The sequence below is a fragment of the Adiantum capillus-veneris genome, chromosome 13 (genome assembly GCF_014529385.1).
Source record: "Adiantum capillus-veneris isolate H3 chromosome 13, ASM1452938v2, whole genome shotgun sequence".
Taxonomy (NCBI): Eukaryota; Viridiplantae; Streptophyta; class Polypodiopsida; order Polypodiales; family Pteridaceae; genus Adiantum; species Adiantum capillus-veneris.
This window is the reverse complement of record NC_140943.1, coordinates 104,508,750-104,534,152: the sequence shown is the minus strand read 5'-3', so window position 1 is coordinate 104,534,152 and position 25,403 is coordinate 104,508,750. Positions and strand designations below refer to the sequence as shown.

The 25,403-nt window shown below is 39.4% G+C and overlaps 1 protein-coding gene across 1 annotated transcript; it reads right to left on the bottom strand.

The window, feature by feature from the left end:
• Positions 1 to 8,863: 8,863 nt before the first annotated feature.
• LOC147444565 (uncharacterized) lies at positions 8,864 to 10,690 on the bottom strand. The gene has a single exon (XM_086528119.1). The coding sequence runs from the start codon at positions 10,688 to 10,690 to the stop codon at positions 8,864 to 8,866; it is 1,827 nt and encodes a 608-aa protein (XP_086384245.1).
• Between the last annotated feature and the right edge of the window lie 14,713 nt (positions 10,691 to 25,403).

Here is a 25,403-nt window from a genome sequence, read left to right as displayed (position 1 = left end):
AATACATCGAGGCTCGTTCTTAAGTGCATGCCAAATTTTCTCTATGTGCTTCCATGCACGAGAGTCAGTAGGTACACGCATCACATCATCTGCCGATCTAGTATTTGAGTTCCATGTCATCAAAGCGGCTATGGACTTGCACCTGAACATGCTCTTTATTCTTGGAATGATAGGAAAGTGTAGAAGGACCTTTGCGGGGATAAATTTTCTTTGTATGTCCTCCCTGTACCTATTTGATCCACAATTGGGACATTGTTCCAAATTTGCATACTTAATGCAAAAAATTATACAATCATTAGGACATGCATGTGTTTTGTGATAATCCAAGTCCAAATTAGTAAGAAGCTTTTTAGCGGCTGGATGGGTAGGGGGCATGTGACTCCCTTATGGCAAGATTTTCTCATTGAGCAACCTGTTGTTACATGAACAAGTCAGCCCCTTGATCACATTAAAGAACTGTAATTTGCACTTTATCATGCTTAGAATACAAAGTATTTACCTAAAAATCTCTATGATTGAGACGCCAGACCAAATGTAGACGGCAAATTAAGCATTACAAACGCGGTACGGAGAACTGAGATTTTTGCAACCACTATAAAGCGGCATGCGTACAAGACTTTGCATCATCTCGCCCTATTTATCATTGCTATCATGCTGTTGATATGAATGGGATGACTGAGATTGGTTTGCAGTATTGTGTTCAATGTTGTCGTTTTCTATGTTTTCAATGATATGAATGGGATGACTGAGATTGGTTTGCAGTATTGTGTTCAATGTTCTCGTTTTCTATGTTTTCAATGATGGGATCCATGTTAAAGAACTCTTCCAACATCTGCTCCATCTCTACTTCCTGAAATGCCACATCAGGTATTGGTTGGAAGGACTCAGTTGATGGCTTCTCATTTGAAAATCATTTTCTCAGGGATAAATTGGAGCAATATCTACTGGCGTAGTTTGACCTTCAGACTCTAGACCATGAGATCGATAACACATGTCTTGTAGTTGCTCTATCGGAAAGAGATCGTGATTGCATATGTGTTGGTCGCAGATTTTTTGTTTTTGAAAGATCTGATGCTTGCAATGTGCACAAGGACACGTCATCCTAACGTCCATACTTTATCTACCAATGATGCAACAAATAATTAAAACACTCTAGTTGTTATAGCTATACACTACTAAGTACATGCAATACATGAGTAACCTCACATTCTCTAGCCAAGCCCGATCGCCGCACACCTCGATCTAGAGGTGCACGAAGATAAGGACCACAGGATAATAATCTCATCTTTATTGGTCAATGACTATATCTTAAGGTTCTTGAAGTTTGTGTGCACTTTGGAAGTCTAATTGCATTTTTTCAACTATTTGCTGCTAGCTCTAACAACCTCACATTCTCTAACCAGGCCCAATCCCCGCACACCTCGGTCTAGAGGTGCACGAAGATTAGGACCACAGGGTAATAATCTTGTCTTTATTGGTCAATGACTATATATTAAGGTTCTTGAAGTCTATGTGCACTTTTAAAGTTCGATCGTGCTTTTTCAACTATTTGTTGATAGCTTGAGCTATAACAATCTCACATTCTCTAAATGAATCAAGTTCGGGGGCATCAAGTCTTAGCGACGATGATTGTCATGATGATGAAGATGATGAGATAGAGGATGACGAAGTCAAAGATGATGAAGGCAATACATTCACAAAGCAAACGACAATTCCGTTTCTCTCTTTATTGATTTAGGAGCCATGGGCTTATAATTTGATGATGCCTCATGTAGAGATCATTTGGAAGATGATTCATAAACATTTTGCAGTTATGAAGTTTTTTGGTCGTGTAATCCATTCATCTTTGTCTTCCCCCTCTTTCTCTCTTTAGATTTGGGAATATGCTCAATTATGTTAATCAATTGACAGTGATTGTTTTAGTTGTAACCAAGTGTAATCTTATATCCCCCCCCCTCCTCCCCCCCCCCCCCCCCCCCCCTCTCTCTCTCTCTCTCTCTTCTCTTTTAAATTTAAAAATTTATACAATATTCTTTAATTGTTATTGAGAGAAGGGAAACACCAAAATTTGCGGGGGGTGGGGTAGGGGTTAAGCAAGAATTTGAAAGTTTAGACGCTAAATTTGGTTGTTGGATATAAGTACAACAATAATTTACGCGGTAATAATAGCAATAATAATAGAGAAAATAGTCATGATAATATTTTAAACACAAAAAAAACCCCTTCCCCTCCTCTCTCTTGTTTCTCTACTTGAATTTGCACCTTCTCTCTACAAAACACGATAAAAGAGAATGGTAAACACTTGGCTCTTTTCATAGTCTTACGTAGCTTTCGACTGGCTTTTGATCTAACTGGTTTCTATCAATAATAATTACTGATGACTTGAAATACTAACCTAAACCTAACCTATAGACGAACCAACTAGAGCTCGTTTACGTTTTTTGAAGTACAGGAGTCATCTCGAAGTCCGTTTGTGTTTTTTTAACTATTTGTCGCTAGCTCTAACCTAATCTATAATCTAACTTAACCTATAACCTAACATAACCTAACCTATAACCTAAACCTAACCTATAACCTAACCTAGCCAAAGTCCGTTTGCATTTTTAGAAGTATACGAGTCATCTTCGATGTCCGTTTGCTTTTTTTCTATTATTCATTTGCCGCTAGCTCTAAACTAACTTATAATCTCACCTAACCTATAACCTAAACCTAACATAATCTATAACCTAAACCTAACCTATAGGCTAGCCTAACCGGAGTATACGAGTATACGATTGCGTTTTTTGAAGTATACGAGTCATCTTCGAAGTCCGTTTGCGTTTTTTCTACTATTTGTCGCTAGCTCTAACCTAACCTATAATCTAACCTAACCTATAACCTAGCTTAACCGAAGGCGTTTGCGTATTTAGAAGTACACAAGTCATCTTTGTTTGGTCGCTAATAGATGGACGTTGTGTTCGGATAGTTAGAATTTATGGTATGGTGTGTAAAGCTGCTTAGGTTAGGCTGCTCCAAATTGGATTAGGATAGCAATTAGTCATTCCAATCCGTTTAGGGCTAGCCACCTAGGGTTAGCGTCTTAGGACTAGTGTTGGTTTAGCCGCTAATAGATAGCCGTATTTTGGAGTGTTAGGGTGCGCTATGTAAAGTTGCTTAGGTTTGGCCACTCCAAATTGAATTAGTGTAGCGTTTTTCCATTTTAATCTGCTTACGGCTATCCGCTTAAGGTTCTATGGATTTTGGTTTGGACGCTAATAGATAGCGCACTGTGTTCGGATGGTGAGGGCACACTCAGTAATAAAGCCGCTAAGGTAAAGCGCTCTAAAATATATTAGGATATTGTTAGGCCATTTACTCTGCTTAGGGATAACTGCTAAGAGTCATTGGCTTTAGATTAGTGACTTTTGTTTTGGCCGCTAATACATTACTATATTTGAAGTGTTAGGATAGGCTAAGTAAATCCGCTTAGGTTTGGCAACTTTTGATTTGGTCGCTCCAAATCCAATTAGTGGATCGCTTGGCCATTTGAGTCTGCTAATAGGGTTAGAGGATTATGGTTTAGATACTGGTAGATGGTCATGTTTGGACGTTCCCCGATAAGTGTTTAGATTAACATAAAAATACATAAGTTCTAACTGTCTGAACACAATGTCCATCTATAACCCAAACATTAGTTAGCTTAACATATAACCTAACCTAACTTTTTACGTACAACCTATAACCTAACCTAACCTAACCTAACCTATAACCTAATTTGTTGCCTAAACCTGACCTATAATCTAGGTAACTATCCTATAACATATAACCTAACTTATAACTTAATTTAACCTTTAATTTAAACCTAACCTATAAGTTAACCTAACATAATTAACGTCCTATAAGCTAACTTAACCTAACCTAACATAACCTAACGTAACTTAATGTATAACCTAACTTATAGCTTAACATATAACCTATATATACCCTAACCCAACCTATAACCTAAGCTAAACCTAACCGAAACCTAAAATCTTAACCTCATCAATCACATAATTTCAAAAACGACACAATTCAAAACAAAATTTCTTCAAAACAAGATTTTTTCATAAACCAAAACAAATTTTTTTCATAATTCAAAATGAAATTTCACAACACAAACCATAATTTCTTTTAAAGCACTGAAAGTTTAAAGCATGAAATTTTCTTTTATCAATATACAAATTAATTTAAATAAATTTAATATGCATTAAAAGTTGAAGCACTCACATGCGGCCTATTTGAGCAAGAAAAGGTGTTTGTAAACATCCTCGAACCTGCAAAAACACACACACACACACACACACACACACACACACACACACACACACACACACACACACACACACACACCATGTTAAACCCTAAACCTACCAGTAAACTTTGAAAACAACCTCACCTTAGTGCTATGGAGTAGTCCACGAGCAAGATTAGCACCTCTGACAACTTGTTTCGTACCAAATCTGTAAAAGATGAGGAGGAAGAGATCAAGAGAAGAGGTGCAAAAAGAAGACAAATGTGCAGGGAAATGCCGCAGGTTTGTGTTTTTGCAAGGTCCACCGGTACAGGTATTAGTAGAGGCATGGAAAGAGCATTCGTAAAGGCGTCAAAAAGTGCTTCGGAATAGGCATCGGAAGATACATCGGAACAGGAGTCGAAAATTTAAAATGAAATTTTAGAAAAACTTTATCTCCCTCCATACTTACCTACACATATAGCGATGCCCGCCATTAACACCGGTAATTTGGCACCGAAATTTAAGTGACCTCTTGTAGTGTGATTTGAGGAATAAAGTCACGTAAGACCTTAGTCATCCCATTCATCATATGTGCAACCAAGTTGGTTGCTCCCTGCGGGGGCGACAAGGTACATGTCCTTACCAAACCCAAAGGTGTCCTCATGGTTGTCAAGTCTCGGCTTTCAATTGCAAGCTGAAATTGATCATACCCTGAGTAGATATCCACATCGATTAGATTCCCCTCCCTGCAAAAAAAGCCTCTGCAAACTCATCCACAATTGAACCTGTACCTACATTTCTAATTGTCACCTTGTTCACTGGGTTGCATATCTTAGATGAAGCGTAGAGCACCATTCTTCTTTGGAACTGTGATCCAACTGTTTGAGTATGGAGCACAAGAAGGCTCCAAAATCCCCATTTTGATCTTTTCATTCAATAGCTCTACTAACTTGGATGAATGAGCCCTTGGAACTAGAATAGGCCGCAGATTCCAAGGCACATGAGGTATTGTGAAAATTACCATAGGAACTACAACAGAAGGATCAACACATCCTATCTCATGTGACTTAAATCCAAAAGCCTTACCGTACTTTGAAAGCATTTCTTTAAAGCACTTTGTCTAGTTCTGTGTTAGAAACTCCTCGCAACCAATCTGAAACAGTATAAAAAAGATTCCTTTTTGTAAAGGTGTGCCCAATATTTTTAGGATTCTTCAAACTTGGTTGCAAAGAAGCCTACTCAATCTTTTCCCTGTTGTTAGGTGGTAAGGGTGAAGCTATTGGTTTCCCTTCTTTGCTACACTCTTGTACTTAGTTTCAACATGGACTTCTGGGCCAACTAATTGGTTTTCTTTAAAGGCTTCTATTACTTGATACATTTCCATAGAGCATACTTCCACAACTTCATTTTCAAGATGCAAACTAGAATTCATTATAGCATCAAGATCACCCGTAGTATCTACAAAAGAAACTTGTTCACACAGCCCCAAAACATTTTCAATAGGATCTAGAAACCCACTCTCTTTCATGCTTATTTGTACATTATGTACATATTGCCTGTCACATCTCTTCAAATATTCAAGTTTTGTAAAACATACTGATCCATTTCTTGTTACCGAGGAGCTTGAGAAAGTTTCACCTATTTTTGGATCAAGCGAGGCCCTTTTTCTTTTTGTACCACTACAATCCCGCTTTACAATGGCACTTGGCCAAAACCCATCATTTCCCAATGATCATGAAACTCTTTGCTCACCTTTGGTAGAGTATGATCTCTAAGGTTGTCACAATTTCTTTCATGGCTTACACAAACTGTGAGAAATTGAACAACATGTTTACCATCTTTGCTTCATATCCTGGCATAAGCTGAACCATCATTCATTACCTTTGGTTCCATTTGAACTCCCACAATGTAGGCCTGTCCAAGGATGAGATGACATGAATATGTATCCTGTACAAAGAAGTTTTGGTCAATTTTTACATCACCTATTGTCACCTTCACACCTGGACATGCTGTATACCATTCACTGGATGAATTTTTTGCCACTTTCACCATCCAACCATGATATTTGTCCATTGACCATTTGCACTTGTTATAGAGACTCTTTGACATTATGTTTATTTTTGAACCGTGGTCAATCAAGGCAACAAATGGCCCTTCAAGATCACCTACCTTGCCCAATGACTTTGTGACTAGTAGCTCCTAGGAATAGATTCAACTTATTCATCATCATTTGAGGAATGCACTTGCTTCACTCTTCCACTAGATTGGTAGCATCCTACCACAGCTCCATCATCCTCCTTATCTTGCAACTGCATCCCTTGTGTCTTCAAGGTTTCTCCTTCAACCTGTGGATGAGCAACCTCAGCAAGAATTTGCCTCTTTCTCTTGATGATGTCAATAATCTCCTCATGGAATTCACGCTTTCCAATGCCAAGGACTTTTCTTAGAGTAAACTCAATCTTGCTATTCAAAATCCTATCCTCCAAGACTTTTTTTAAATCTATAGCAACCTCAATATCAGATTGTAGTTTATAACCTGGGCCTTTTGTCTTACCTTTTGTTGGCTCTTTCTTCTTTCTTGTTGTAGACTCCTCCATGAGTACTTCATGTGGAGATGCTCCTTGTGTCGGGGGTGTTTGGGAAGGAATTGAGTCGCTTCTTCCCCCACTTCTAAAAGATCTTTTTGATGGTCCTTCATCAGCATTCTCATGTCTGAGCTTCTCTTCTATAATAGCCTCATTTTGTTGGTATTTTGTAATGTAGGCATGCACTAACAATGAGTCCACTAAATCATTCCATCCTGTTTCTAGGCATATGCAATCACCTGCTTCATGTGGAATCTCTTTTGTAAGATTTCCCTTTTTAGCTAATTGCATGAAATTAGGCCAAAGTTGACCATGATGGTCACTCGCCTCTTCATCACTAAGATGCTCAATTTTTACTCCATAAGTAGCTGCCTCCAGTGTATTTTTTTTGGACACCCTTCTTGAAATTTTGCTCACTTTGCTGGCGAGTAAATGTTGTGCCTAACATAAACTTGTCAAATTGGCGAGTGAAAGGAATCTTTAGTATGAATTTGTCACTATTAAAAAAACTTAATTTTCATCGAAAAGAGGAGGCATAGTTTGCAATTTTCTTGTATGATTGCATTAATAGTATGATTATTTATAAGACATTACGACATGCTCTCTCTCTCTCTCTCTCTCTCTCTCTCTCTCACGAGTGCAAGGAATTTTTTTAAGGGGGGGCATAGGTAGGTGGGTAAAGGAAGTTTAATGAGAGAGGACCCAAACTCAAGACAATAAGGCTAGCTAAAATTGTTGTGCTTATTGCAAATAAAAAATTTTGTATTTCTAGCAATTTGAGAAGGTTTTGGTTGACATGAAGAAAATACTATGAGTAGAAAATGCTATCATTTACATAAGCTTCAATGTCTATTCTCTTCAAGCATGTGTACATGTGTGTGTGTGTGTGTGTGTGTGTGTGTTTGTGTGTGTGTGTGTGTGTGAGAGAGAGAGAGAGAGGTGAGAGAGAAAGAGAGAGAGAGAGATAGGTGCAAAGTCATTTTCTCTCAAAATTGACTACGAATATAGCACTTAGGTAGGCAATACTATCCAATTGTTATAGGTATGAAATATTTCCTATATGGATCTTAAAATATGCTTCACATTTATGTTTTTGTTTTCAAAAAGAGTTAAGTTTGGATGTCCAATGTCAAGTGCTTTGTGCATGGATAACAACCTTCAAACTATAGTCTTAAGACCCTTGATACCCTCTAATGTGAGGTTCTTTTTGGATAGAAAACAACATAAACTTTTTATAGTGACACCTTCAGCTTTGATGTTTATGAAACTATTGTATGTGTGTGTGTGTGGGAGAGAGAGAGAGAGAGAGAGAGAGAGAGAGAGAGTGAGAGTGAGTCATATTTTTGGACTATATACATTGTCAAGTGGAAATAATATAAACTTACCATTGAATTTTATTTTAGAATAATCAGAGAGTAGGGGAGTTGAACCCCCTCACCATGAGGTATGAACCTCCATGGCTACACCAAGCTCCCTCCAAGGAGAGGATAGTTGATTCACTAAGGATAGTGAATCACCTATCCTCTCCCCTTCCCTGCACAACCCCAAATAGACATCAGTAAGAAAATAAAATACACTAAGATTAACATGCGTACTTACAAACCTTCCTTACTCATATCATATATGCCTTTACCAAAAGCTGCAACCAAGCACATTTTCATAGATCCAAAAATATAGAAAGTTGAAATACATCCATCATGGCACATCTACCAACAACACTAGAAAACGCATCATGTTGATCAAAATATACCAGAACCACAATGGCACAATGGGCCATGGCTTTGCATCATGTTGATCCATGAAACACAATGGCATAATGGCAAGGCATCCTGCTAATCCATGAAACAACCCATTTGATCATGCATGAATATAAAAATAACAAGGCATAATGGCAAGGCATCCTGCCAATCATGAAGCAACCCATCAAGGAAGAATGGCAGTACATCATCTTGAACCACATACACCAGCTACAATCCACAATTGCATCATTGGCAGCACATACTATCAAATCATGAGCATGAAGCTTTTAGCATGTATCGTCACTGTCTATATCACTAATATCATCAAGATCTTCTTCTTCCTCCTCAATGCATGAGCTGTGATACCTTGTACGCATAGGACGATCATTCCATACATTACAAGCTTCATTGAAAGGAAATGTATTGATATCATAAAACTTTTGCTCAAAAGCACGGACACAAATGTCCAAATGCTTATCTAATCTATTCCTCTTCTTATTTTTTATGAAATCAAGCCTACTAAAAGTCCTTTCATCTTCGACACTACCAATAATCATCACTAAGGCAAGGTCAGCAAGCTTTGCATACTCGGAAATTTGAGACAACAATTGAGGAGCTTGGGACAACTTTTTCCAAAGAAAAGTGACAGTTACCTCTTTTGCATACTCCACTGGAGTCTTTGCAACATGTGCCTTCATTGTTGTAGTAAAGAAGGAAGATTGGGAATCTAGCTTCTCTGCGTCCAAGATAGGACCATAGAAGCAACCACCCACTTCTCTTTGAGTGCAATATGTGGCCTGCAAAGTCTTCAAATGCCTTAAAAAATCCACTTCACATGTTAGAGAGTACCAAAATTGTGGGTAGATGATGGAAAATGCTTCAACCAAGTCATGTGATGGGAATCTGTCATTAATTTCTTGCACCAAAAAAATAGCAGCAGCATGGCATTCCCTTTTCACATTCTCAATAGTCTCAAGAAACACATTATTGGACACCCCTTCCCTTCTAGAATGTCTCACACCTTGACCTTCAAATCCACCCTTCACAGTTATAAACATATTATTGAGGACAATACCTAGCTCATCTTTCTCATTAAAATCAAGCCAACTATCACTCTTAGAACCATACACAAGGCTAGTCCACATTTTGAACTTTGGCCCTTGAAACCCCAATTGTAAATCATACATTTCTTTCAAAACCTTCTTAGTATTTTCAATGCATTCAACAAAGTCAAGTACATATACATCTCGAGCTTGAGACAACTTCACAAGCATATGCATGCGTTCCAAAAGAGGGAGTACACATGGTATTCCTAGAATAATTTCAATGTCTACCAACTCTTCAAAGACTCTTAAAGCATCCACATTATCTCCACAATCCTTCTTCATTTTCAAAACCAAAGTGCGATATTCCTCATATAGTCTTAGAATGGGCTTATATAAGGAAATCCATCGCGTTTCAACATCCCTTAGAAGTTTTCTACCTTTGCTCAAACCTTCGGCCTCTTTCTTGTACTCACTAAGTCTCTTGGGAGACCTAGAGAAGTAATTATAGACATCATGGATGACACCTTCTATCTTAGAAACTAATGCAACCTTTGATATTATTTTTCCAGCCAAATTTGTTCTATGTGCCATGCAATGGATTCCCAAAACAAAAGGAGTATACTCTAATGTAAGACGAACAATCAATCCTGCACGATTTCCTTGAAGAACACTTGCACCATCACACCCAACACACATTAACCTTCCTCCTAATTCGGTACTCCCAATACCTCCAAACACTTTCAAGTTCTCGATTACCAAGCTTAACAAGTTTTCGGCATTAGGAGAACCATCAATCTTAGACAAACAAAGGTAATTTACTTCTCTTCTATAGTTCTTCACAGTATACACATGCATTGCCATCCATTGTGTGTTGTCATTTGCTGTGACTTCATCTAAACTCAAGGCAAAAAAGGAACTTGCATGCACATCATGTCTCACCCTATCTTGAAACACATCATCCATGCATTCTGCCATCTCCCAACCTGAAGTGATAGACCAATGCTTGGTCGGTAAGGAAGGAACTCCAAGGAATGCATATAAATACTGATTTCGAGGAAAATCATTCATGGGTCTCCCTTTGTTGAGAAGATAAAAAATGCAAGCAAATTGGGGTTTTTTAGCCAAAAACATTTGGCTAGTTTGTGTATGCATGTAACACTCAATTGTTTCTTGATTTGCCTCAGTCTTAAGCAGTTCATCATATTTTTTCTCATTCTCTTTGTGTTTGTTTTTTGTAGCCCAAAATACACTATCCACCTCTTCTCCCTCAATTACAATTTTTGCATAGCGTTTCCCCTCGTGCTTCTCTAAAGTGTCACGCTTGGAATCCATTATACGAGGCCTCTTGTCTATAAGCTCACATACCTTGCACCTCACTTTCCCTTTACCCTCTACTTGCTCCGCCCAAGGAAAGTCAACAAGCCACTCTATACGAAAGCTTCTAGATGCATCATAATCTTTCCAAGTGCGTTTTTCACCTACTTTATCCTTTCCCTTTCCCTTGGTGGTTTTTCTACACACCGCATTTGAATTCCCAACTTCATTTGCATGCATCGCATTCAAACCCTCATGCAAAACATGGGTGGCATGTGGCTCTGTACTAGCAACATTTGAAGAACCAAAAAATGACTTAAACTTATATGAAGCAGGTACCTTAAGGTTCTTTGATGCCATCTACAAGTATACAAGAATAAATTCATGGAATGTAAGTGCTTAACAATAAGGTAGAATACTTTTTTAGCTAGTAGCAAAGAAACATACCTTTGAGAAGAATCGTTCGACGTTCGGACTAAAAATATCTTGATAGCAGGTAACCATGCAGCTTTCTCTAATCACAAAAGAAAAACATGTAGAATCTTCTAAAATCTCTCTCTCTCTCTCTCTCTCTCTCTCTCTCAGATTCAAGCAAGAAATTTCACAACATAACCGATGTTTTTTGCACTTTAACTCTTTTTTCGTAAGTTTTCCGAACGGATTTTCTCTTTCTTCTCCTCTCTTCAACCGGTTGATTTGGCTTTTCAACCAACTCAAGGCTAAGTTGAGGCACACTTTTCTCGAACACTCCATGGAAACAAAGCTTTTAAATTTTGAATGAAAGTGACCTTTCAGCAAAGCAAAGCAAAGCAAAATTGAAATGAAAGCATAAGCACTAATGTTAAACTATGAACGAAAAGGACCTTTTGAAATTTAGTCTTTAGTTTTAGCATCTCACCTCACATAAGAAAATGCCTTTGAATGAAAAGGCCCACACAAATCAAAGCATTGAGTGAGCATTTTCAAAAGTAAAAGCTTTCAACACTGTTTAAATTCACAATTTTACAGGGTGCACTTTTTTCTACCTGCAGGGTGTACTTTCTACCCACAGAGTGAATCCCAATCTTTTGATTGAAGAAAACGTTTAGAAGAAGGCTTTTGAGTCTTGAGGCATGTGCAAAAGAAAAGACTTGTTACTTTACTTATGTGTTCAAAAAAAGAGGAATGAAGAAACCTCTGAAGTCTGCGTTGAGGTGTGTGCAGACAAAAAGAAACGAGACAAAATAATTTACATGTTGAATTGAAACATGCCTTCAAACTTATGTGTTCAAGACAAAGAATTGAAGAAACCATTTCGTTGAGGTCTGTGCAGGAGAAAAGAAATAAACAGCGATTTCTTACCTTAAGCTTGTAAGAGGGCTTGAGTTACAAAGCTAAAGCATGCTCCACACGCTCTTCCTCCAAATCCTTAAACTTCATGATTCACCACTTCCATACGCAGTCTCGCGAGAGTTCTCTTCGATAGGGTTTCACACATTTAGGTGCCCTCCCTTATCCCTCTCTACGTTTAACTTTTGGCGATCGTTCTCACCAAAAACCTTATGCTCATAGCCATACTTGGCGAAAAAATGGTCAAAATTTACCAAAATATAGCCAAAATTTATAAAAATAAATCCAAATTTCGCCAAATTTACGAAATTTCACCAAAAAAAAATACACTGGCTGCCTCAACTAAAGAGGTGGCATGGTTAGTTGCCATATCTTCAACTAAGGAACTTGCATTCCCCCCTTCCCAAAGTTAGTTCTCAAGGGTAGACCTGTCTCTCTTAAGTGGATTTTACCATCCTTAAAAACACAACATCTTTTGTCAAAGCATCACTGAAACTATCACAATCCCTTCTTACAGGGTCTGTACTATCACACCAAATACATCTATTAAGAAAACCTTCTTGGGGTTGTTGTCTTTTCCTAGGAGGTGGCCCTGATGGTTGGCCTTTTTCTTCAAGCTCTGCAAGCTTCACCTTTAAGTCACGCATTCCCTTCACAAGCTCATCTAGCATGGACTCATCAAACTTAGGATCTATAAAAGTAGGCTTTACCATTTTGTCAAAAGTTGAGGCTGAAGGACTTGTAGTGTTTACTACCATTTTGTCCCTTCTTCTCTATCATTTGGCAAGTAGTGAGACGGCACCTTCTACCTCATTCCAATTGATCTTAAGTCCTTGCTCAACATATTTATCTTCAAGAAGAAGCTCCAAATTTTCTTGAAACTCTTTACCTGCAGAGCAGCTTGTAAGAAAAATTCTATCTTCTCTGCATCTAGTGTGGCATTTTCTATCCTTGTGAGTTGTGCATAGCACCACTCAAATTCCTAAGTAGCTATAATATTGATAGTCCTTGCTTTGGCTTGACTATCCATTCTAAAAATGTCCTTTTGGTCACTCTCTCGTGGTTGCTCCATGAAATATTCCTCCTTTAAAGCTACTTTGAGTTCTTCAATTTCCATATTTAATTGCTCTAACATGCTCCCTAATTTTTGAAGCAACAACTAGCTTAAAGCTTTGAATCATCTCACCTTCTGACACATGATGCAGCTCCATCTCCTTCACATACTTGCACAAGTACTTGATTACATCTTTGCCATTGAACTGAGCCATTCTATTGACGACCGCTTGTATAGCTTTGGTTGTTGAATTCTCCCTTCTTTCAGTGGAATGTTGTTGTTGCATGAACATTGCAAATGCTTGAAACATTTGCATTGTTGTTGGTTCAAAATGCATACCATGTTTCTCCACATGATCACCCATGGTTACCCACAAAATCTCGCTCTGGAAGATTCGCAACGGGTTCACCAAAAATATGTCAAGAAGTTTGTGGTCTTGCCAGGAAAGCACTAGGCTTTTGGCTGTGAGAGTTTGTGAAAGAATTCCAAAAATTATATGAAGGAGTTATACCATAGATGCCATGAAGTCTGGGGTCTGGAAGGAAGTGCAATTAAAGAAGCCCAACTCTTTCTCTCTTGCACTCACTCACACAAAAAAAGAACACAAAAGAGAATATCAAAACAACACAAAGATGAAAACATCAAGGCTAGGGTTGTATTGTATCATGGGTAATATGAAAGGGTTAATAGATGAGTTAATGGCGTTTAATCTTTGCAGACCAAACAAGCTACGAATTGTTCTTTGGAATTGTAATTTTGTGCTTACCATCATATATATGTTTTGTCTAATGATTGGGATCAATTGTGTGTACAAATCCTCTTGGTTCATAGCAAGATAACTACACATATGTCAAAAGAAAAGTTATAGTCTATACAGGGTAGTATGATGGGATCCGGTGAAAGAAGTATTTCATTGAGCCTTTTTGCGCCAAAGAGAAACACTATACGTTGTTGAAAGTGTATTTTATGACTAATCCAATGTTAATTATTGCAATAGATTGCACAGAGTGGAAGTGATAGAAATTCACATCAGGTGGATTATTCATCTATGATATTTCTAGTATGTGCAAAATGTAGATGTAAGAGAAGTGAAGAAAAGAGATTTTTCCCTCCCAAGCCATATTCTTGTCGGTAGGCAATAAGGATACTGCAGGAAGAGATGTACCTATAGTAAGGAGAACCTAGAATTTGTAGGGAGAATGACTTTCTAAGAGTGAGAGAGATAGATTTGGTTAGGTAGAGATGAAAATAGAGATATATGTTGGATTAGAGATGAAAAACAACAAGAAACCGACAAAGTATCAAAGTAAAACACATCTTACTTGACAAACTCTTCGGCAGTTATGCACTATTGGGATAAAGGTGCTTCGTCTTTTGCCCACCCGGAAGTCCAGTGTCCACGGTCGCCCGCCCACGTGTGTACATACCCTTATTCTTCATTACATATGAGAATAAGGAGCTCCTCATTTTGAGTCTAGTGAGGCTGCTCCACCCACACCGGCTTGTGCTCTTTTCCCTTCCCCACACATACCGCATTGTGCATGCAGGCACGCATCCGCACACACGTGCACTCATCAAAATTGGTATCAGAGCTACAGCTAGTAGTAGGCGGCGGCGATCTCTCGGTGGCAACGGAGTTCGTGCCTAGCGGTGTCGGATCGGAGGTGGTTCGACACGGATTTGGAAAGTAGCTCTCAAAGATCAAGGTAACAGGAGCTTACACTCCACCAGGCAAAAGGAGAGAGAAATCAAGTTTTTTGTGAGCTAGAGACACTGAGAAGCAGGTCGCTCAGGTTTGGCAGCTTGAGCTAGGAAGCTCCGATTTCAAAACTTTTTTTTATCAAAATGTAGATCTCTTCACGGTCTACAACTTTATAGAATTTTTTTTTTTTTTGATTCGGAGTGCAAGTGGGTCAAAAATCTAAATCACAAAGACTATGTTTTTCAACACAGTTTGGTGTAGAACTGCTTGGAGAGTGAAAGGAGATTGAGAGAAAGCGAACTGTGTGAGAACACACTGGCTACGTGCGGATGAGTAAGCCCGGCATTATCCGGCATCGGCCCGATTTTGGTCTTCTAGCATCATCTACAGCCTTGAGGATTGATGGCTCGGCTTGGCACATCGATTTTGACACGATTTGCGGCTATTCGATAGCACGCTTTTGCCCAGCGCGACGGAAGATGACATCGAGTGTTTTCTTGACTTTGAGCATAGGCAGACATAGCATTGGAACTTGCATTCAACGACGGAAGAGGGCTCCAACGGCCATCCCCGGCTTTACAACTTCGATGGTCATCTCTAGTTTTGGCTTCGACGGCATATACTGACAGATATGGCTCTAACGGACCATTCCAAGAGTGGGTTTCTCCCTTGAGCACACACATCTCTTGACAAGGTTTTCCGATCAACGTGTTTACCGATCGATGAGGTAATAGTTGCCAGTTCTTCAACGGTTTTGCTTACAGGTTGCGAGCAGCTTGTGTGGAGCACTAGAGAGCATTTTTTGCACAGTTTGGTGTAGTTTTAGGCTATGTATGCTTATGTGAATACAGCTTGTGCTAGATATAGATCGCAAGTAGCAGATTTACAGGTTTATAGGTGCTTTTGGACAGGTACTCATCCATAGAGCCACTCGTTCAGGAGTGAGCCAGGTTGCCAGGCTTTTTCCAGTGTATGTAGACCATTTGTGGATCTGTTTATTTAGTGAGACACTGTGTGTCTAGTTTTCATGCGATTTGGTGAGATTTTTGAGTTTTTACTCACTTTCCAAGGGAAACTCTACCGGATTTTCCCCACATTATCACCATGGTTTACACACTATTCATAGTTTGCTCTCTGATGGTGTAGTGGTCGAGTTGAATCCAACTTTGACGGTTATCTGCAGTTTTTTGGCTTGCAATTTGCGTAGATTTTTGACTTATTTTACAAAGGAAATTTTGTTCGTATTTTCTCGTCTTCTTGCCATAAAATTTTGGACTATAATGCCATCTTCTACAGTGGTCGATATATTCCCACTTTGACAGTGATAATCGAGTGTTTACTGTCACTTTGACAGATTTTGATAGGTTTTGTCAGTTTGGACACAGTTTGGGATTATGATTTTGTATGCTTGTGTGGCTATAGATAGACAGTCATAGGTTTCACAGGTTTTTGCATATATTTTGTAGGCAGTTTCTTTTGTGGGATGCGTTTTGAGCTAGTTTGCTCTCTACTTGCCGATATGGTTATGCGCTTTATGCTCAATTGAGCAGTTCGTCCCAATTTATGCTTGCAGAGTTTGCTGATTGTGAAGTTGGCTTTATGCATATGTGAGCATCGATTCTTATGTGATTGATCATGCTTTTGAGCATTGTGTAGTGGTCGAGTTACCTCCCACTTTGTTGCCAGTTTGGCATGGTTTATGGTTGAGATTGTACTTGAGGTTTCGCTCAGTTTATAGGGAAAATTTTGTCAAATTTTTTCCAGATTTCTCGCCATACTTTGGTTCTTAGCCATACATTTATGGTATGCTCATAGTGGTTATACAGGTTTCCTTTGATTTTGCTTCATGTTCTCATATCGACGCATATATCAGCCGCGAGACTACAGCATTCAAGTTACAGGTTTTCACTATTGAGCTACTGGTTGATTTATACTTGATTAGCATAGTTGTTGAGTGATCTCCCACTTTGTTGCCATTTTGGCGTTCACTTATGGCAACAGACATGTGTGACATTGAGAGACAGCGGTCTTGTTCTTGCCGATACATGCGTTGTTGGCATTGTGGTCACAAAGGGCACATTAGACACCATTGTTTCAAACGTATGAGATAGTAGCAGAGATGTATGCAAGATGCAGATATGGCTTTGACAGATGTTAGAGAGGCAGTTCCAATGGCGGTCTATGCCAGTGGTAGTGATGCCACACTTGCCTCCAGTGTACCTCTTGCAGATTTGTCTATGGTTAGCACTTTTTCTCCACAGTGATTATTACTAGCTAGATAGCAATGTAGTTTTCCATGTCACACCATGTTGTGAGTGGTTTAGCACATTTTTTAGTGGGAGACTTGGTTGTGTGCACTTGGCGATGGTTTGGCGTTTGACATAGAGGGTGCAGGAATGTTTGTTTGTCATTGCCCAGTGGTGCGTCATACACGCTACAATATGTACGTTGTGTTCCTCAGCTGAGACAGAGCTTGATCTCAGTGAGATAGTTGGCAGATTATGGTTGTCATGGTACTGCTTAGAGATCAGTCTTTCTAGATGCATTGTTGTTCACTAGTGATTGCCAGAGAAGCCCGTAGCAGTCTGGTATATCCTATGCATGTGTCTGAGGTTTGAGATGGCGTAGTCTCATTTTTGTTGCTAGTATGCTTTGAGCGAGGGACGAGATGTGTCTTTTTTGCTAGTGATCTCCATCATGCTCAGGAGACAAAGCATTTAGCTCTGCAGGATGTGCTAGTAAACTCTGTAGAGACAGATATTGAGTGGCAGTGCTCTAGTGAGACACAACACGCGTTGTCAGAATTTGTGCAGGTAGAGGTAGAGCAGGTCTGCTCCCTAGAGACACAGACAGACATGACAGATATGGAGTTTTTTGAGATGCTCATGTTAGAGGCTGATGAGTTGGTGCCAAGATGCACAGTTTTTCCTATGGGTGAGAGGGACGTAGCTTCCCCAGTGTCGATGTTGACACATCTATACACGATGGGTAGTCCTAAGGATGCAGATTTTGCAAATAGCACAGGGGAGGCGAGTATAGCCACTCTTGTGCAGATTTCATCAGTGTTCGAGTGTCTCATGTTTGACTTGTTACTGTCGAGACCCGACCTAGCAGCTGCCTGCTGCAATGGGAGAATTTGCATATGTCAGTCGTACGGTGTGGTTGACAGTAGCATAACACTTCATGGGGCTTTATAGACCATACACAATTGTTTGCAGGCTTTACAAGCAGGCTCTAGTGTGGGTACGCACACTCACCTACCACCAGCGCCGATACGACTACGTGTAGATTGACAGAGTGAGCCAGTGGTGGGCATCGGTTGAGAGAGTCTCTCACCTAGTTCTTGTACATACTAGTAGTTTAGCTAGTAGGCCTCACTTATTGGAACATCGCATTTAAGTGAGAGATTATTGGGGTAAAGGCGCTCCGTCTTTTGCCCGCGTAGATGTCCAGTGTTTGGCCGCTCGGTCACGTGTGTACATACCCTTATTCTTCATTACATATGAAAATAACAAGCTCCTCATCTTGAGTCTACTGAGGCTACTCCACCCACACCGGCTTGTGCTCTTCCCCCTTTCCCGCACGCACCGCATCGCGCACGCATGCATTCGCTTACACGCACGCAGACACGCGTGCATTCGCGTGCATTGGCGCACGCACGTGATCGATGCACCAAGTTCAAGACCTTATTTGATTAGAATTGATCTTCCAAGGATAGCTTACAAGATTGGATAGTCTTTCTCGAGGAGCAAGTGTAGGCTTAGGCTTATGTTTATGGCTAATTACAATTAGGCATCAATCCTCTCACTCCCTCATGAATGGTTTTCAAGGAAGAAGAGGTCCCCTTTTATAGGTGAAGGGAACCCTTAAGGGTTACACAAGAAAGAGAAGAGCTAGTGTGAGCAGGAACTGGCAAAGTTTGAAATGAGCTGTTCTTGCATGATGTGGGCAGATTGGGGTCCACCATTTTGATCATATCTCCTCAACATGGCTCCAAATGAATAAATAAAAGTAGGAGAAAAAAATTCAGCTCATAACCTATGACTCCCATTTTATAAACTTTTTCCAATTCGGATTGGAACCTTGTATTAAAAAATCATCAAAATAAGGTACATTTTTGGCAACAAAAGTCTTCTTGGGGTCCCCTTACCTTAGACTTTCATTTGATTTTAATGGATACCTCAAGCAATATGAAAGCATGGCATTGCTCCTTGACAAAGTTTTGTAATCATGCTTGCAATAATGCATTAAAATAAGTGTATCTTTTGAAAATCATGCAAGCTAGTGTCCCACTAGGATTTGATTCCTTCCTAGTAGCTAATAAAAAGAAATATAAGAAAAATATAAAAAATACATAGAATATATATATATATATATATATATGTGTGTGTGTGTGTGTGTGTGTGTGTATATATATATATATATATATATATATATATATATATATATATATGTATATATATATGTGTGTATATATATTGGAAGTTACCCTAGATATAGGATCTAGCTAGGGTGTGAGATGATAATGAGATAGTAGAAAGAAAGAACCAATGTTTTTTGCCCCAAGTTAAAGAAGCAGAGCTATTGATGCTTTTTTCCATAGTACTTTCTAACAATAAGTAAGAATATATTATTCTTGAAATAAATAATAGGATGAGATATAAAGCTTATTATTATTCTTAGATATGCATATGTACATTGTAGGAAATATACTTATGTATCTAAAAAGTTGCAAGATAAATCTTGTAGCATTTGTTTCCACTATGTAAGTGTCACAACACGACAATGTGTCTCTTTAAGTGTCTCTCAAAGTGTCACTAAAAGAGGTGCTAAGAGCGTCGCATGGTGCACCATCCATAGCAATGCTTGCAAATTATAATACAACGCTTAAGTGGCACTGTTTCTAAAGCGACACATAGAACTCCAAAAAAAATCTCAAATTTGTTGTAGGAGCCATTTTTTCTCCCATGGCACTGTGAGCAAAGAAAGCGTCCATAGAACGAAAGTGTCCACCCCCCCCTCCCCAAACCGCATGCACTATTGGCTCCATTGTGATCTCCTGCTCTGATGCCACTAGCATTGCATCCATCTAGGGTCCGTTAACTTCTTGCTTTAGTCTCTCTCTCTCTCCCTCTCTCTGAGAGAGAGAGAGAGAGAGAGAGAGAGAGAGAGAGAGAGAGAGAGAGAGAGAGAGAGAGAGATATGAATGAAGAGAAATATTATATTGAGAGAGAGATATATGAATGAAGAGAAATATTATATTGAGAGAGAGAGAGAGAGAGAGAGAGAGAGAGAGAGAGAGAGAGAGAGAGAGAGAGAGAGAGAGAGAGATGAATGAAGTGAAATTTTATATTAAATCTCTTCAAAAGTGGAGAGAGAGAGAGAGATGAAATGAAATGCTATATTAAATGTCTTCAAAAGGAAAGGTGTGTGTCCATGTAGTTGGATTGTACTCTCAGAACATCATCCGAGAGAGAGAGAGAGAGATGAAATGAAATAAAATGTTATATAAAATGTTTTTAAAAGGTCAAAATGACCTTGAGACCAAATTGATACAATCTTCGTGGATCTGATACAATGTGTGGGTACAAAATAAAAATGAAGTAAAGTGAAAAACTAAAATCATCATCATCATCACAATCATCAATGCCTGAGGATGTCTACCATCAAGCGTTATTCGAGAAAGTATTGCATCAATCTCATTGAAGATCTTTGTCAATGTTTGCCATAGTCATAATGGATGTCTCCCATGTTGTGCTAGAACGGTCTTGATCCTCTCATGGAGCCTCCGTTCGACCTCATTGTTTTTCCTCATAGACGTGTGTATCTAGCTCTCCCAAGCTCAATGGCTATGTCAACTAATATACCTCTAGTATAGGTAGGCTCTAAAGTCTATTGTGAAGCTTGCTCACCTGACTACTGACTCCATGCTCTAAAGAAATCAGTGATCTCCCTTTGTGAATGTTTCCCACTGCCTGATCTCCTCAAGAGACTCTCCTTGTGTCTACGTAGCTCTAGTAAAAAAAAACCCGAGGCATCTCTGATCCTGATATCTCATGACTCTAGACAACGGTCACAATCCCTCTCCGAATAGACAATGAAAGCAGCCCCATATCTCATAGTATACCAGAAAATGATAAATGTGATGTAACTCTGTCTCTAGCTATTGAGGCGGTCCGGGGCGGGCAACAAGAGAGGCGACCTCTAAACACCCCTCAAGGCTCCCGTGCTGCTCAATTGGGGCAGGGGCAACCACAAGCACAACACAACAACCAATCCACAGCCAAACCCAAACAAGATAGGGGCACCACCTAGTTAGAGAGAGAACTAGGAGGCAAAAGAGGAGAATCCCTTAGCAATACAAGTGACAAGGAAGGGTACACTATCACTAATTTCAATGCTACAAATACACACACCAAACAAATACACACACACACACACACACACACACAATTTTGTGCAAGAATTTAGCTTCAATTTTAATGATTGACGTGGGTGTATGAACAGCTTGGAGGAGAGTCAAGAGACACAATTAAGTTTGATGATGTTGCAATCTATACATTATCTTAGGGTTATGGCAGCCCTCTTGCCATACAACCCTCTTATAATGTTTTCCCAATCAACAAAACAAACACAAGAGCTCTTGAGTCACATACAAGAAAATACTACAAAAGAATCTCAAAATGAAAATTGTCATCTTAAACCAAACGAGATGAGATTGCCAAGCGTGAATTGGAGAGACTCAAAAGAGTTTTGAACCGGGGTTGCACCCAAATTATTGATTCAATTGATGCACAAGAGTAAGTATAACTTTGATTGGAAGTTATGAATCACTCACTCCCTTGCAATGCTACAACTAGCTCAAAGAAGCTTTCCTATACACCACATGTAATGGTGCATAGAGAGCTCACTTTCACTCCCTAAAACTAAGAAAGTGAATGGCACACTCAAAGTAGCGAGCAATAGTGTAGGGATCATGCTATTTACAAAGGGAGATGGCCTCTATTTATAGGTGAGGAGCGCCCTTATTAGGATTATACCTAATCAACATTTTCATAGAAAACCATGTTTATGAAATTTTTCATGTGTTCTTATGAGAGTGGGGCTCTCTTGTCTCTTGAGTCACATGGATGTGGGCTCAAGAGGAGAGAATTATTGAGGTGAAATAGAGAAGATTCTAGAGAGGTGAGTGATTTTTTGTGTGAGGTTGCCTACTCCAAGGTAGAGTAGAGTGGGTGCAATTTACAAGAAAGGGTTAGTAGTTAGTGTTAGTAGTTTGAAGTTAGTAGGATGGGGTAAAATTACATGGCATATGCACTCAAGGTGAGAATATACACAATTTGATGGAAATCACAAGATGGAAAAGGAATTTTCCACCTATCTTCTCCAGTGAATGAAGCGGTTGTAGAACTTTGTCGGTGCAGTTCTTGTGACCATGAAAAAGTTGAATTTTCCATGATCAAACTCCTCGTTTTGCAGAGCTTGAGCTTGGTTATTTGCTAATTTTTTCTCTTTTTATGAAAGGATGAAGAGGTTATGGTAATATGAATTTGATTCTAGAGAGAGAAATTGAGCTATATGTGTGTAGAGATGATAATTTTTTGAGCTATGGAGTAAAGGAGAGATGGGAGTGGTGAAGAAGATGAAGTAAGCCATGGAAGTTGCAGGTTTGAGTGGGGGTGGAGAGGAATGAGTGTGTGTGTGTGTGGAAGTGGAAAAGGAGGTGAGAGAAGACTATGGGTTACTTTGTGAGAAAAGTGGGCAGACTGGGGTCCACTCAAAAAACCCTATCACACCACTGGTAGCTCCAAAAATCATGAAAAAATTTGAGGTAATTATTCAGCTTGTGGGCTAAATTTTCTCTATTGACCACCTCTTCAAATTCCGAGCAGAGATAGGTGCCAAAATTCTCACAAAAAATCCTACTTTTTATGCTTGCAAAAGTCTTTTAGTGGCCCCCTCCTTTGTTGAATTTGCTCAATGCATCCAAGAGTGAGCCCCTCCTTTGTCATATCATGATACGAAGCATCCAAGTTTCCCTTTACACATGCATGGATGAGGTTATTGGTGAATAAAGCAATATATACATGGTGGGAGTAGTGTATGAAGTATTCATGGATTTTAGCTCAATGAGCTCAATATACACCACAAGTACAATTCTCCTTATTATCCACGTTGCAATGGTCTAAATGAGAGGTTCAATGGAGAGTTGTTGAAGATCTTGACAAAGTACCCAGACATATAGGAAAACTTGGGATTCAGAGTTGCCTTGTGCATTATGGGCCTCCGAACTGCTTTCAAAACGAGCACAGGGTTTTCTCCTTACCACTTGGTTTATGGCAAGGAAGCACTATTGCCCATTGAGGTGGAGATTCCTGCACTCAAATTGTTGTCATTGGGAGATGAAGAGCAAACAAACCCTTGGCAGAAAAGGTTGTTGGATTTACAATGTTTGCAATTGGACAAAGTTTTGTCTTTAATCTATTATGAAGAAGTGTCAAAGAAGGCTCAACTAAAGGCTAATGAATGTGTGAAAGATAAAGGAATTAAAAAGGGTGATCTTGTGTTGCAATACAATAGTAAGTTGGACAATACCTTTCATAAAAAGTTTCAAATCAAGTGGGAAGGTCCCTTTATTGTTGTGAACAAGTTTGATAATGGCACATATCAGTTGGAAAATTTGAGTGGTGCACAACATAATTATCGTGTTAATGGTTATAGAGTGAAGAAATACTGTTTGATGACAATTGTGATAGATGAGATGCTATCAATGGAGGAAGACTGTGAAAATATCTGAGAATGTAAATGAGGTTTCAGGGAATGGGATGCAGCAGCTGTTCACCCTAGAAACCTCTGCTTGTCATGAATGATCAAGAAGGCTAGGGGGGTTGGCAAGCTATGTCAGGTATTTTTTGGATGAGTATAAATTCACTAGGTCATGCCAAAAAGCTTGCCCACTAGCCTCATCTATATATGTGTATATAGCCCTCCAAGTCTTGGAAATGACCATGTAAAAATTCATGTACAAAGGTGTGATTTTGCCAAGCTTGGGAGTTGATATTTTGGGTTGTTTGAGTCTCCAAGACATGGTTTTTAATAAATATTTTCATCCGTGCTTTATAGCTCATGGATCGGACTTGTATATCATGAGTTATGAGCATCTAAAGTGGGCGGTCTCAACTTAAAAAGTGATTGCAGGTGCATGCGACAAAGGCAACCTGGCCAACTTGATGATTGAAATTGGAAATGCTAAGATTTAAGATTTCTAGAAGTTGCCAAGATGATGTGTTTTGAGCCGTGTGTTACGGTGATGATGGGTTTCTAGAAGTAGCCGAGATGATGGGCTTTGAGCCGTGTGTTACAGTGTGTCATTCGGTGACCGGAGCAGCAAGTTATGATGCTTTGGGGAAGGTTGTCCGAGAAGTTCCCCTGCTTTGGGGAGAGTCTGGAAATTTTTTGGGCATAAGGGTTTTGGGATTATTGGGGACAAAGTTTCCATGTGGCATGGGAATTATCCCACATGAGAAGGGAAAAGGGGAGACTGAAGGGTCTCCAAATTTAGGTGTATCACCTTGTGGAGAGCTTGGCTTGATGGGCTCGTGGGATCTTGGGGAGAGAGGGTGCCTTTTCCAGATTTCCACACTACCTAGCTAGGCACCTTGTCCAATTTTGGTCCACTGGACACTTGCCCCCACCCCATTCCCTTGGTCAAAGGGTCACCGACACCGCATTTTATGCCCAAAAAAGACAAAAAATGAGCCAATGAAAAGAGGCCAACAAAGAGAGCCTTGTTGGTTGAGAATAAAGATGAAATTTTTGGGGATAAAAGATTAGCAAGCCTCCATTTCAATAGCTACAACACCTGCACAACTTCCAAAGAGCTCATTTTTAAGCAAGCCAGAGTACACCCCCAGGTTCGAGTGGTTGTAACTCTTTCATCTCTCATCTATTTTTTGCCTATGGATACTCTACGGACATCTCCACAGGACAAGATTTGAGATGGTGTCCTTGGTTTCTACTAATTTTGAGTTTGTTTCATGCTTGAAGGGTTTTTCATAAATCTCTACAGGTGTTTATCATCACAGGTGTTTTCAACGGTGTAATAGCTCTTCCTTCCGACGGTGTGATTCGTGCAAGGCTATAGAGGCACTTTTTTTTTTTGTTTTCATGCTAACATCGTATTGTCCGATGATTTATCATAATGCTTGAGTATGATATCACTGTGGGCACTGAAAGAGGGAACCACAAATTAGAGTGCTGACCATTTGTCAAGATTGAATCATGAAGAAGCACCCACTAGAGTCAATGATGAATTGTTGGACTCTTATCTTTTCCGCATTGAGATGGTGCCAAGGTTGAGTGAACATGTCATACCTTTATAG